At 35.9% G+C, this 14,907-nt stretch overlaps 2 protein-coding genes and 1 pseudogene across 2 annotated transcripts; all 3 read left to right on the top strand.

Annotated features, from left to right (window-relative positions):
- The first annotated feature begins 5,657 nt into the window (after window positions 1-5,657).
- Window positions 5,658-9,612, top strand: LOC138330089 (uncharacterized). The gene is made up of 2 exons (XM_069277460.1): window positions 5,658-5,921; window positions 7,956-9,612. Exon 2 carries the CDS (start codon window positions 7,971-7,973, stop codon window positions 9,045-9,047), a length of 1,077 nt encoding a protein of 358 aa, XP_069133561.1. The 5' UTR covers window positions 5,658-5,921; window positions 7,956-7,970; the 3' UTR covers window positions 9,048-9,612.
- LOC138329839 (uncharacterized) lies at window positions 9,505-10,416 on the top strand. Its single transcript, XM_069277127.1, has 2 exons — window positions 9,505-9,582; window positions 9,820-10,416. The coding sequence occupies exons 1-2, from the start codon at window positions 9,505-9,507 to the stop codon at window positions 10,414-10,416; spliced, it is 675 nt and encodes a 224-aa protein (XP_069133228.1).
- Window positions 10,417-10,540: 124 nt separating this feature from the next.
- On the top strand, window positions 10,541-13,276 carry LOC138329838 (uncharacterized; annotated as a pseudogene).
- The last annotated feature ends 1,631 nt before the right edge of the window (window positions 13,277-14,907 follow it).

Here is a 14,907-nt window from a genome sequence, read left to right as displayed (position 1 = left end):
CCTCCCTCGGTGTGGTGACATGTTTATATATCATTTTGCGACACTTCTCGTGTATATATCATTGTGTGGCTGATATATTCGGAAACACATTTATCAAACGTCACTATCCAAAAAACTTTTAAAAATGCAGATAAAAGCGACAATCTTAGCTCTGTTCTAATCCTGATTTTCTCACTCTAGCTTCAGGGGGTACCTAGTTCCGGTGTCATTACCACACTGTGGTAATACAGATAAATATTTTATTACACATATCACTGGCATAAAGGTATTGATATATGTTGTTGTATGAAGATATAAAAATTAAAACATCAGTCAATGTGAGCTACATATTATTCTTGATACATAAGTGTTCTAGGTAAACTTGGTATTTAACTATTGTCTGTATGGGGTCAAGGCTATGTGTAAAATGACACAAGGAATATATCGGCCGTAGTAAATGATGCGATATACAGTTCGAGGTATCAAGTTGATACCAAACAATGTTTATGTTTGAAGAAGTACATAACCTGGATATTTTCATACATATCTCATACATCTAATACATTTATAGAGAACGTAAGCTATATTATACGACTATTGTAATCAATATGTTCTAATTGTTGGTTTATAAACCTTATAAACAAACTCGTTATATATGTGTGCTTGCTGGAACCCTTGCTTCTGCCTGTGGCATCTGCACTTTAGTTCCCAATGATCTGATCCCAGAACGATACATAATAGTCTTAATTATTAAATTCCATCACAACAACATTGGACACTACCGTTATTGTTGATTAGCCTGTGCATCTTTACATTAAGCCTTATGTCCGAATTCTACGTATATAATTACCACCTTCGAACGAATTAAACATTTAAAAAGTAATGTACGTTGTATTTCATATATGGACGGAACTAAGCTACTGTCTATCGATTTGCTATTGACATCTGAGATTATTTTGATGTGACTTCATTTATGATGCACTCGAAAGCCAACTAGGATATAACTTTACCAACATACTCTTGCGGTGTCATAAATTGGTAATGTTGTCAGCTTAGGGAGTAACATGACACATTTGTATTACAATAGTATCTTGTGATAACTGAACGACTATCACCTAATTGAAACAAATATAACATTCATATTGTGTAACGGGTCGAGGGAAATATATTTTGCTACATTCGCAGCTATACTGAAATCCGTGAATTCAAAACAGCAGAGAAAAATTGCTACATTATCGAACCGTGTATACCCTCTCCAAAATGACACCGTTCTCACTTTTAATAGTAGATGAGCAATGCGTTTGTCATGATCATTTTGATAAAGGGATAGGTGCAATAAGGGTCAATTTTGGCCCCATCTAAGATTTTATTGTTTGTATTTTGATACTATATATACATCATTATATGGAATTTATGAAAAAAAGTTTCAATACATTATGTTATGTTGTTGCCTAGCAACAGGCCTTGCAACGAGTATATAGTATTTATGCTAAAACATACATTTAAATTGCTTTTAAGAATTTATAATTTGTATCTTAAGGTGGAAACTTTATGAAAGTTTGTACTTTGTGATATGTATAAGGAATCATCGAAATAATGTCATGTTTCATAACACTTGACCATATTATAGCCTATAGTTACACCATAGCAACGTTAGATACAATGAAGAGGTATTTCTGTCTTGATTGTATGATCTGCTATGAACACATCAAGGATATACTTTATTTATACTAAACTTATATACCATATATTTTCAAAGTGTTTCTAATTAAGAAATAGTATTGTCATTTTAAAGTCCTATGGGACTTTAAACATATTAATTATGAATTATTTCTTAATAATTATTTTTATCACTTATTTGTTGTTATATTGTAGTAGTATATTTTCATCTAATGTTGGAAATAATTGTGAAATAGATGTACAATCACACGCGTAGTTACGGTCATGTATTGGCGTTATGGACTTACACTGTCCGCCAAATACTCTGGACACTAGTCGATATATATTACTTGTCACAAGTTGTCAATGGAATCAAGTGCTGTCATGTTAAGTTACACTTCTTGGATTTTTTTCTTATTATAACGATAATTTAGAACTTTATGTTGGTTTTAGGGTTACTTTATGTGATGCATGTTACACTTTGTCACTCACACATTGTAACATCTGGTCATATCTAACAGTAACAGACATAAAGAGGAATGTATTTCCATATAGTCTGTGTTGTAAGTATGACATAACTAAGTCGCATTTAGGCATGCGACATAGACAGCATAACTAAGTCGCAATTATAACATAAAAAAATGGAAAATCCTACAAGGTTAATGTGTTAGCTGGCCTAATTGAGATGACGTCGAGGAACCAGTTAGTGTAAATATCAGAGCAATTTCAAGCACCTTTCAGGCTTCAGTAAGAAATGAAATATTTAAATCTCAGTTATTACTGTATTCCAAATCTACATAATTGAAGGAAAAGCCATTTTTAATGCATATCGTTTAATATTTTTAAATTAGCCTAGCACCGCATGTGGTCCATCTGTCCTTAAGAAATTATGTTTATCATTATTCTCAGTAAGTACAGAAAGCAGAATTAATACGAGGACGGTACAACACCATATGGACCGAATCAAAAGGTCCTTATATTTTATATTAGATAACTATGTTTCTTTACCAAATGTCAAAATGATAATCTAATGTAAGGGCTAATTGCAGGAGTCCAAAAGTCAGATAACAGCAAAATTTGTTGACACACCTACAATGTAATATATATCCTATACATTGGGCAAATCATAGCAAATCCATTATTAACAAATACCGTGTAAATGTCTTGCATTAAACATTCATAGTTGAGATTGATGTAATAAAATATAAAATTACTGTTACAAATATATTTTTTCTGTAACACTATATGTTTTTAAAAACACATTTCTTGCAGATCAGTTTATATAAAACCATTTATAAATAAGTACATAATCATATAACCATCATATTGGAATTTTTTGATAGTTTGTGCAATTGCATACAGGGTGTAAACATATACAGAAATGTATGCATTTGTCATATATGTATATTTTCACTTGGACCACCTTTGAACATATGTATGGATGTATTCTGATGTTAACATTCTATCAATGTTGATAAATTATTTCAAAGCCTGTATGTTTCAAACTTAAATTCATAAAGATAAGAAGAGGTACATGATTCTAAACGGTCGTTTTAGTTGACGCAGTGAGCTCCCGATAAAATTATGACTTTGCCCTTAAGAGTAAATCAACGTAAACCAACATGCGACAAGTCCGAAATCAGGTTTGCAAATTTCTCTTTTATTGACAAGAAGTCGTTGAAAAGATCTTTGCCTTGTTGATTATTGTATGAAGGGCAAGGTCATTTTTATAAACAAACTTGTTAGCCCACCCTCTTTACATCATACAGTCGAAATATCAAAATCATGTTCCTTTCAGTTATTAATAAGAAGTGGACGGATTGGACATGAAGACTAGGTCAGCCATACTCTTCGGGTCAGATGACCTAATAATGCATTACAGAGATGCGGATTTAACATAATTCAACATATCAACTACCTGTAAAATGATACATACCTATTTATTTTTACCTTCTCGATCTGAAGAGTCCCAAGAAGACTTTCCAGATCATTCAGAGCCTTCTCACTTGCTTTGAATGACACCTCCTGGATGTTAGCTGGGTATTCGACGTCTTCATACTGCTTCGATAATCCTGTCCTAGCTACATTTACAATGTCCGCATTGCAATTATCTGACAGACATCTCTCAAGTGCAGTCAGGTCAGTCTCCACCTCGGTTATCCTTGCCAAAAGTCCTTTGCGGTATTGTTCCAATCCCTGCCGAGTGGACTTTCTAATTTGGTTACATCTTTGCTTGAAATCGATAACCAACTGTTTGGTCTTATTGATAATTTCCTCGCCTCTGTCCTCGATGGATTTGTTCAAAGTTGCTGTAAATGGATCGAATCCCTTTAGATCTTCTTCAACCTTCTTGGCCTCTGTCCGTAAAGGAACAAGGACATTATTCCTGGTATCCGACTTATCATCTATTATTCGTGTTTTTAATGCTTCAACGTGATCGTCCAATACTTTAAAGTCATGTCTGAAGTGATCACCAGTATTTGCAACGCATCTTATACAGACAGGCGCTTCATTGCATCCGACTTCAAGACAGATGCACATGGCATCCATTGTCGAATGACTTTGACAGCGGATTCCAGTGGACACTTGGCCTTGGCCTTTAGACATGCTATTTCTAAATCTGTAATTACAAAAGAAAACAGAACAGTCGTAAGGAGTAGATACACTTAATAAACTGCTATAATTCCAATCAACAGTAATATATTCAATATATGTATTTGTCTTTTCTAACAGGGCCAGTATTGTGATATTTTAATGCAAGTGTTATGACTACTAAAGGGTGTCAAAGATAAAAGGTTCAGATGTCCAGATCACTCTAGACAGTTTTCTGAATGGATAACGAGTGATAAATGTCATCGTGAGATTGTAAAACAATACAGTAACCTTGATACACCGACACTGTATTTATTCTGGAGCAAAAAAAAGGTAAACTAACCTACCGGTGGACACGTTGCATGTAAATGTCAAAGTCGATATTCGTATGTTTGAACTGCATAAACCCCATCATGAGTTATATATGACAGCTTCGATATAAGAATGGCAAGAAACAATAAAAATATGAGCTTGATATGATATATTGCTTACACATATACAGTAGTAGTCAAGCAGGGTTCAAACCTACATTGTAGAAACACCTAATACTAATTGTGTATTGCTTTACTATTTAGGCTACCCGGTTATTGATACCAACGAGCGACTCCAGTAACACTATGAACATTACACCAGTTACTTTACAGTTATATGTAGCAACTACTAAATAAAGTGTTCTATTATGTGAATTATTTAAAAGAATCATCTTAATTTAGTTTACATCAAGACTACAAACAGATTATCAGTGTATGACCAAATAAGGAACCCGATTGGGCTTTTTGGAGGGAACAGTACCAACCACCAAATGTCGTAGAGAGAAAGGCGAAAGGGGAATGATATCTTTCCCTGCGAGATAGTATTCATGACATCATGCATGTTACTGAATTATTCATCAAATGAGTTTCATGGAGTTTTAATGAATCCATGAAGCATTCATGACTGTTCATCGTCGATAATCGTTAAGAATCGTTAACTGATATTCATTAAAACATTCAAAATAAAAAAAAAATCTTTGTATTTTCTTGCATGTTTCTCCTGGAAAAAATGGAACTGTTGGCAAATTAGTTAAAAAATTATCTAATTTCTGAATGTGTTAAAACACAATAAAACACATTTGGGTAAATAAGGGTTTAACTTATTTGCAATTTTTTTAACAACATGAAATCGCTGCACACCGATATAGCGTTTATATGCATATATATTTTTATTTATTTGTGTATTTGTTAATTGTTATTGAGTTTTATTGTCCGTGTAATATATTATTCTTTACAATTGTAGGCTTATTACTTAGAAATAGTAATTTAATTTGAATGTATTATGAAATTAATTACTATAATAATCCCAGATAACAGATTTTTTTAGCACTTTTCTTTGGATGTTTGGAAACATAATGCACACAGTAACACTATTGGTGATTCTGACATTATAGTCTTATTTATGTTATGTACATAAATGGTTTTAGCGTCTGTTGAGTAAGTAACTTATATTCAATAATTATCAGTAAATGTACGTGACAAGGGGAGTAACTCTTATTTAAAAAATTGTCCGGATATTATGTGAGTAAGCGCATGCGCATTTAGTTGTTTATGGAACAAAGAAATTCACAACACGAAAATTTTCACAGCGACTTTTGAGAAATTCTACATCAAAAAGCGAATTTATAGCGGACCAAGCGTGTAGATCACCAACATAATGTAAGTCCCATGTTATTGTGACATCGTCGATAGCTGAATAGACTAAAATACGGCTTTTTGAATCTTAAAATCCTCGTGAGGAAATTACTGCAGTGGGCCTATTACATAATGATAGCGAACTAGACAATGTGTGTAGCTATATTGGACCATTTCGCTGTGATGTAAACTCGTATTGGTAGTGTAAAGTGGACTATTATAGACTTATCAATCACTGTATCTACATTCTAGTGTTTGTACGCGATCAACTAGTTGCTGTTTGTTTGTTCTAACGGAGGGTCAAGTGCCAGACAGTGTAAGCAGTACGTATATATACTGGACCCGATAATATCCGCGGTATTCGGTCATTATGACGGTTCTTATGGTCGGCAGTTCCCATGTTAGACGTTTTGAACAGTTTGTGTGTCAGCAAGGAGTACGTGATTTCAATATAGACCAGTGTCCCCCTGTACATTTTTTAGGCATAAGCGGGGGACGAGTTGACCAACAACAACACCTTTTTCGCTTTTGGCACGAAGTAGAGACACTTCGACCCAGACACCTGATAGTGCATATAGGGGGAAATGATTTGGACTCGACAACAGCGGTGGAGGAAACCATTCTTAAACTATTGACATTTTTAACAATGTGTCGAAATACCTTTAACATTGCACACATAACTGTACTTCAGCTTTTGCCGCGCGACAATACTAGAACAATACCTGTTCCTGAGTATGTGACCAAGGTGCGCTGTGCCAACATATTTTTGAAAGACCAGTCGAAATCCATGGATGTGATAGATTATTGGAACCTTCGGGGAATGAAGGAAGGTTTTGACACTTTGTGTGCTGATGGGGTGCATTTTTCGGAGAATGGACAATGGAAATACTTCAAAAACATTCGTGCTGCTATTTTGAAGCACAAGTGATCTTGTTTTAGTTCATTGAGATTGTACTATATTATTATACCTTTTAACTAGGCAACATATAGTCCAGTATACAATTCATTAATGTATCTCGACATGATAGAGCTGTATATAAAAATTCTATTTTATAAATAAATATAATTAGATTCCTGTTCAGATATTAAAATAAACAATCCACTGTAACAAGCAAGTGATTTTTTTTGTTAGCTTGTGGCTTTTATGCCGATATTATCACCATTATATTTTTTACCTACTTCTAATGGTATTAGCATTAATTTACTCTTTGTATATATATACCACTGGCACTGCTTATGTAGTACAGGTACATGTATTTTGCAGCCAAGGCTAATGGTGCACAATTTTAATAGGGGCGATGGCAGTGAACCTTTTAAGGCATGCCAGTCATAACTAAAAAAAAAAAAAAAAAAAAAAAATCCCCCTTTTTGTCACCAGCAAAATTTTGCAGTCAGCTTGCTAGCTATCTATTAATTAGTGGTCATACAAATGGCGAATTATTGCTGATACTATGGTTTTCAGTTACCAAGTCAGATTGCGTGTAAATACATTATATTAGATAACTCACTGGTACTGTGTATGTGCCTCCTGTGTAACAGGCATTCCTTGCTTTATAATATATATATTAATGCATGATGACAAAAAACCACAGTTATATTAGATTTCTATTATTTCAGTTTATATTTGTGGTGGATTTTGGCTGGTTTGTCAGGTGCATAGTATGGATGATATTTTCTCTCCTAAAGTGTGCATTTTAAAAGATAACACAATGCCTAATCTTCCATAATTATAGCGATACAGTCGATATTACGGTTTATTACCTATCTCTCTTTTATACCTGTGAAATGTCATCAACCAAATTATACAGTATAGCCTTGGCTAATAGTGGGTATTCTATGGTGTGTTTACACGTCTTTATATTTTTAATATAAAGATTACTTGGTGTACGTAGTTCAATTAAGGCAGAAATTAGTGCATCTTGATTGAATTTACTTTCTCTAGGTATTTTAATTGTGTTTATTTATTAATGGCACATGTACACTGCATTTTTTTTTTTTTTTTTTTTTTTTTTTTTTTTTTTTTACAGTATTTTTTCAAGATGTCATTAAATTTTTCAGCATCATTAGACAAAAATGTCTTCACCGCCAGCTAAAAAGAGACGGAGGGTCCAAGTGGAAAAAACTCGGCAAGCAGCACCAGCAATTGCAAGTACCTCCTCCCAGCCACAGCCAGACATGCAGGCTATGGTCAACTCCTGTGTGACGGCGGCAATTCCAGCAATCACACAGACTGTGCTAGATGCACTACAGAGGGCTGAAGTGCCAGGTGCCCCTACCCCAGATGATCAGGAGGTGGAGTCTGAAACACAGACCGACAATTTAGCCAGCCAGGCTACAGCAGGATCAGCTGTCGCTTTCGACACTCTGACAGCAGGCCCCTCGTCATGTGAGTATGTGGAGGAGAGTTCCTCGAAACGGAACATTTCTAAGCCGATTGATCTTGGACTTGATCCTAAGATCAAAACAAAAATCGTATCGGATGAATTTGTGGACATGGGTGTGCTGTTGAACCCGGGAAAAGATAACAAGGAGCGCTACACCACAGAAATCAAAGATGGGTCCCTCTCCTTGGTGAAGCTACCAGCGGCTAAAAAGGTCCATACTTTAAGCCAATGGTTAGCATGTTTCCATGTGTTTGGCGCAATTTATTCAAAGCGTCATCAGGACAGAGGTCACCAGTTGTTTGAGTATGCCCGTCGAATCCAGGCAATTGCTGAGGAGTCTGGAGATCATGCGGCTATGTCATATGATCGGTCTTTCCGTTTATGGAGAGAACGAGACCCTCATGACTGCCCATGGGACCAACTCAATGTGGCCCTCTACCATGAGGCTCTTTCAGAGGGCCTTGTGTATAAACTTAAATCTAAACCAGGGCAGCCATTTCAGTCCGGGTCAACAAGAAAAAGCCCTTTCAAGGGACGGCCAACCGTAAGCGAGTGTACTGCCACAGCTACAATAACAACTCGGGAATGTGTAAACGAGGGCCATTGTGTACTTACCCCCACACATGTCAGTATTGTGGGGGACCCCATGATCGAACCAAGTGCACCTCTTCTCAACAACAGCCCAACACAAATGGCACCACACACAATGATCCCCACAAAACAGTCCTTCACTAAGTCCTCCCATAACACAAACAAATCCAAGTAGTTTGGGTAAGAGTTACCAAATACAGACAGTGCCCACCCCAGTTAAAGCAGACAAACTTAACTCATTTTTGGCCGGTTATGCAGATAGAGATTTTTTAGTGCAAGGTTTTACACATGGTTTTCATATCCCATATACAGGGGAAAGAAAACAGCACATTTCTTCCAACTTACAATCCGTTAGCGATAAGGCAGATATTCTGAGAGCAAAAATAGAAAAGGAAGTTCTAGCAGGGAGAGTAGGTGGTCCTTTTAATAGCATCCCTCTGCCCAATTTACAGGTATCACCCTTAGGTCTGGTCCCAAAAAAAGCACCCAATGAATATCGAGTCATTCATCATTTGTCATACCCACCAGGGGAATCGATTAACGACGGAATATCGCAGGAATATAGATCAGTTACCTACCAGACAGTAGATGATGCGGTTCGGTTTATCTTAGATTTTGGGCAGGGTACTCTAATGGCTAAAACGGACATAGAGCATGCTTATAAAATCGTTCCTATCCACCCTGATGATTATGAACTGTTGGGTTTTCAGGTAGATAATCTTTTCTATTATGACCGCACTCTACCGATGGGTTTGAGTTTATTCATGCCAGCTTTTTGAGAAATTTAGTAGCTCTATTCATTGGATTTTGAATCATAAATTTAACATTGAGGGCTGTGTTCATATTTTGGATGACTTTCTGTTTTTGGGTAAATCTAACACCAATCAATGTAAACGAGGACTGTTAACATTTTGCAAATTACTAAAGCCTTAGGTGTCCCTCTCAAGGAAGATAAGACAGTCTACCCGACAACAGTGTTGACATTCTTAGGGCTAGAGTTAGACTCGGAGGCTATGGAAATTAGATTACCACAAGATAAATTAGAAAAGCTTCGAACTGAGCTTCTGGCTATGTCTCGTCGAAAAAAAGCCACCCTTCAGCAACTTCAATCCCTTATAGGATTATTAAATTTTGCATGTTCTGTAGTCATCCCTGGGCGAACATTTCTACGGCGTATCATTGACCTTACCATTGGTCTGTCTAAACCTCAGCACTATAGACGGCTTACTCTGGAAGCGCGAGCAGATATCGCAGCTTGGTTGTTGTTTATTGTGAACTTCAATGGGCGAGCTCTCTTTCTTCCTACAAATTTTGTTACTTCTGAATCTTTAGAAATGTATACAGATGCTAGCAATATTGGTATGGGCGGATATCTGAGGAACAGTTGGTTCTGCCATGAGTTCTCTCCTGATTGGCTTACATACCCAATCACAGTGAGGGAATTCCTTCCGATTGTCGTTGCTATTGAACTATGGCACAATCAGCTTGAAAACCGGCGAATTCAGTTCTATTCTGATAATATGGCAGTTGTTTCACATTATTAACAAACATACTTCAAAGTGGTCCCACGCTTATGAAGCTTATGCGTAGATTTATGGTTAGTGTGCTCAAGTACAATATTTTCTTTCAAGCTGTCCATGTACCAGGTGCGAGTAACATAGCCGCTGATCATCTTTCTCGTTTACAGATGGACCAATTTCATCATCAGTTTCCGCACATGGACAAAGAGGCAACTCTGATCCCGCCACATCTACTGACTCTCTGAATCTAACAGCAAGTTTCCTGTTATCCAATGCATTATCCAAGTCCTCACTTTCTTCATACCAGCGGGCATTCCAACATTATTTGAAATTTCTTCACCAACATGTTGACGCCCAGGTGACAGCTTTCCCCCCAAATCTTCAACATCTATCTTTATTTATTGCCCATTGCTATCAGTTAGGTCTAGCTTCATCTACGGTCCTTACATATGTTTCAGCATTGGGGTACACATTTAAGATGGGAAATTTTGAAGACATAACTCAACACTTTATCATTAAAAAGACTCTGCAGGGCTAACCAAAAACTAACACAAACACCTGATTCTCGTCTACCTATTACCCCCAGCAATACTTTATACATTAGTTGATTCTCTTGGAGATTCTGTTTCATCTTACTTTCTTAGAGTCACTCTCAAAGCAATGTTTCTCCTTGCTTTCCATGCCTTTTTAAGGATTGGGGAGATGACTTCAACAGGTAAGAAGTCTCAACATTTCTTACTGAGGAAGCATGTGTCATTTGAAGTAGAATCTGGGTCCCCACGATTACTTGAAATTGTGTTCCCCCATTTTAAACACAATTCGCACCCAGTTAGTACACATTCAATCTCAGCCAACTCAGCTACACCCAAATATTGTCCTGTCCTAGCCCTCCATCAATATTTGACGGTTAGGAAACATGACAACCCAGACCAACCACTATTCTCCTTTATGGATGGTTCACCAATATCACGATTGTTTTTCACACAACAGTTGAAGTCATCCTTAAAATGGTCAGGGCTTCATGAACATAATTACAAATCACACAGTTTTCGTATTGGTGCTGCTACGACAGCTGCAATACAAGGCATTGATGAGAGCCAGATACAACTTATGGGTAGATGGAAGTCATGTGCCTTCAAAAAGTATATTAGGATCCCTATGATCAAAATGTAAAGTTAAATGTACACAGTGGCCCTCCAAGTTTCCCATCTTATACAAGTGAACCATGGAGTAATTGGCTTCTGGTTACAACTTGTGCACAAATAAATTCATGTATTAGTGACTTTTGTTACATGAACATTGTATCAAGTGAAGCTGCCAGATATGGGTTTTTTTCCCACATGTAATTTAGCAGGTGTAGTGATTTTGTATCTTAGCTAGTAGTATGTGTCATAACCTCAAAGTTATTGGCTTTTGGTTATGTAGTATTACTTATACTATTTTTACTTCTGCCAAAGTTTTAAGTTCAGATTTGTCAACATGTGCAAGAATGTCCCAGTTTCAAACCTTGTGCGGCATGTATAGTTATAGTTCATGGGGTTATTGGCCTCTGATACTGTGTTCTTTGCAATTTTGTATTTTTGATACAACATATATGACATGTAATAGTTTCAGTTCACGGGGTTATTGGCCTCTGATACTGTGTTCTTTGTATTTTTGTATTTTTGATACAACTTATATGGCATGTAATAGTTTCAGTTCACGGGGTTATTGGCCTCTGATACTGTATTCTTAGTATTTTTTGTTTTTGTATTTTTGATATAATAAATGTCATATGTCATGATTTTATGCAGTGGTGCCAATTATTGTAATGTTCTTATGTTTTTTATCCATGTAGCCACGGGGTTATTGGCCTCTGGTTAAGGTATTTTGTACTATCTTCACATTTTCGTTCAGACCGGTACCATGCTAATGGAGTAATTGGCTTCTAGTATGTGCTACTGATTTGTCAAATTCTAGTCATTTTTTTTTATGCAAGATAAAGTTTGATGTTATCAAAGTGGGTTTTTATTATTATGATTAATTTCGAATGTATCATATTTATGTCAGATATTTCGGATGTGTTCCACTTCTGTAATAATACTATTGTTTCAATAAGTCTATCATGGATGTGGATGGGGGATATAACCATACAGTTTGGACAGTTGTCCTTTCTGTCCGGCTATATTTGGCGTTAATTGATCCCCATCTTTGTATAAGGGATTTTTCTTTACTCCATTTTATATATAACAAACAAGTCTTTATAATAAGTAAAGATTATTGATTGTATTTCCGTCATTTATTATAATAATAAATGACATCATTCACTTCTAGAATATGGAGTTGTTGTTGTTCTTCCCATTATACAAACATAGCACATCCATGATCTTTACTGAAGCAGAGCTAAAGTCTTATTTATGTTATGTACATAAATGGTTTTAGCGTCTGTTGAGTAAGTAACTTATATTCAATAATTATCAGTAAATGTACGTGACAAGGGGAGTAACTCTTATTTAAAAAATTGTCCGGATATTATGTGAGTAAGCGCATGCGCATTTAGTTGTTTATGGAACAAAGAAATTCACAACACGAAAATTTTCACAGCGACTTTTGAGAAATTCTACATCAAAAACCACCACCTCCCCTTCCACCTCTAGATCAGTTCATTTTTTGTTTACATGTATTTTTGATTCATGTATTTATGTATTTTTGATTCATTTTATGTTTTTAATTTTGTTATTAGTATTGGAGTAAGGCGTTAGGCGTTAATTGATCCCCATCTTTGTATAAGGGATTTTCTTTACTCCATTTTATATATAACAAACAAGTCTTTATAATAAGTAAAGATTATTGATTGTATTTCCGTCATTTATTATAATAATAAATGACATCATTCACTTCTAGAATATGGAGTTGTTGTTGTTCTTCTTCCCATTATACAAACATAGCACATCCATGATCTTTACTGAAGCAGAGCTAAATACTAATATTATATTGATTATAACTATCACCATCAAGAATGTATTTCTTCAAATATTGAATTGAGTAAGAATTTCAGGATTCCAATATCATTTCCATTGGATTCATAGAAATTTAATAAAAGGTTTACCATTTGAATTATATTGGAAATATCACTAGAAACCAGTGGAGTTCCAATACAAAATTCTGGCAAAAAATTCAACATTGTTCAACTGGAAAACCACTAAAATTACGCACTTGGATTAAGTGGAAATCGAATGAAATGCTTCTTTTCGGTTTCCACAGCCTGGGGTGAAAGGCAAAAAGGGCAATGCTACCACTTTGAACAAATTGATGGCCATTCATCCCAGCATTCTACATGCCGAATACCGGGTCTCTCGTCCGATAAGCTAATTAACAAAAAGCACTTTAATAATTTTAGCCTGTTTGATCCATAATAACGTTGGGTCAAAGTATTCATTTCAACGAGGATAGTAACATACTGATAACCGAGTTGTTATGTTTACTAATTATTTTGAAGTCGTTCATTACAAGATAGAAAGCGTAATCAATCCCTGTGTACATGAAAAAATGGCAATGTCATTCAATTAAACAATGATGGAAGTCCCCTTATCACAGCGAACTACAAGCCAATTATCATGTATCTGATCTTCTTAAATATTCACATGAAGTTGGTTTATAAAATAACCTATTTGACTCATGTGACTGAAAATGAATATCATGGTCATTCGTTTCCACAAATTTGGTAGTCAGTAATCCCAGCAACTTGCAGTCGTACTATCAGTAATCTAGGTATCTCAGTTGTTGAGAAGATGCTGTTCGAATAAAAAGTATACAGATGACGCACGGAGTAAAAAACGACAGACGAAACACGAAAGCTATAGGTCTCGTTATTGTATACATTATCTACGTGTCCCTAACTTAAAAGGACATGAACCCAAAATAATTTGTTCCGCAATCTGATTAAAACCAGATCTTCAATACGCTTACGCTAGCTGAAGAGCTGGTTTTAGTCACATTGATTTGTTCCGTAATCTTTATATATGATTTTCAGGTACTTATTAGTCCCCTGTCGGTGAAAACCGGATGGGACTATAGTATGTGTCCCCGGTCCGTCCGTCCGTCCGCTGCCTGTCTGTCCGAATTTTGATTCCAGATGATAGCTTGAGCACTAATGGATAAATTTTGATAAAGCTTCGCACAATGGTAGCATATTGAAACATAAGCTGGGGATTGAATTCGGGGTCAAACGGTCACCGTTACTAAAAAGATTGTTCACGAATTTTCGTTTCAAGGCGAAAAATCAACGGATTTTGATCAATCTGCACACAATGGTAGCGGATGGGACAATACAGCTTGAGATTGAATTTGGGGTGAAAAGGTCAACTACAAAGGTCACTGTTACTACTAGATTGTTTTAAAAAAAGAGTTTCCAGGCGATGTCTTGAGAAAACATCAACGGAATCTGTTCAAACGTCCTATAATAGTAATATAAGAAATACCATAGCTTGGGATTGACTTTGGGTCAAAAGGTCAACTAAAAAGGTCATTGCTATT

The sequence above is a fragment of the Argopecten irradians genome, chromosome 8 (genome assembly GCF_041381155.1).
Source record: "Argopecten irradians isolate NY chromosome 8, Ai_NY, whole genome shotgun sequence".
NCBI lineage: Eukaryota > Metazoa > Mollusca > Bivalvia > Pectinida > Pectinidae > Argopecten > Argopecten irradians.
This window is presented reverse-complemented; position numbering and strand designations above follow the sequence as displayed.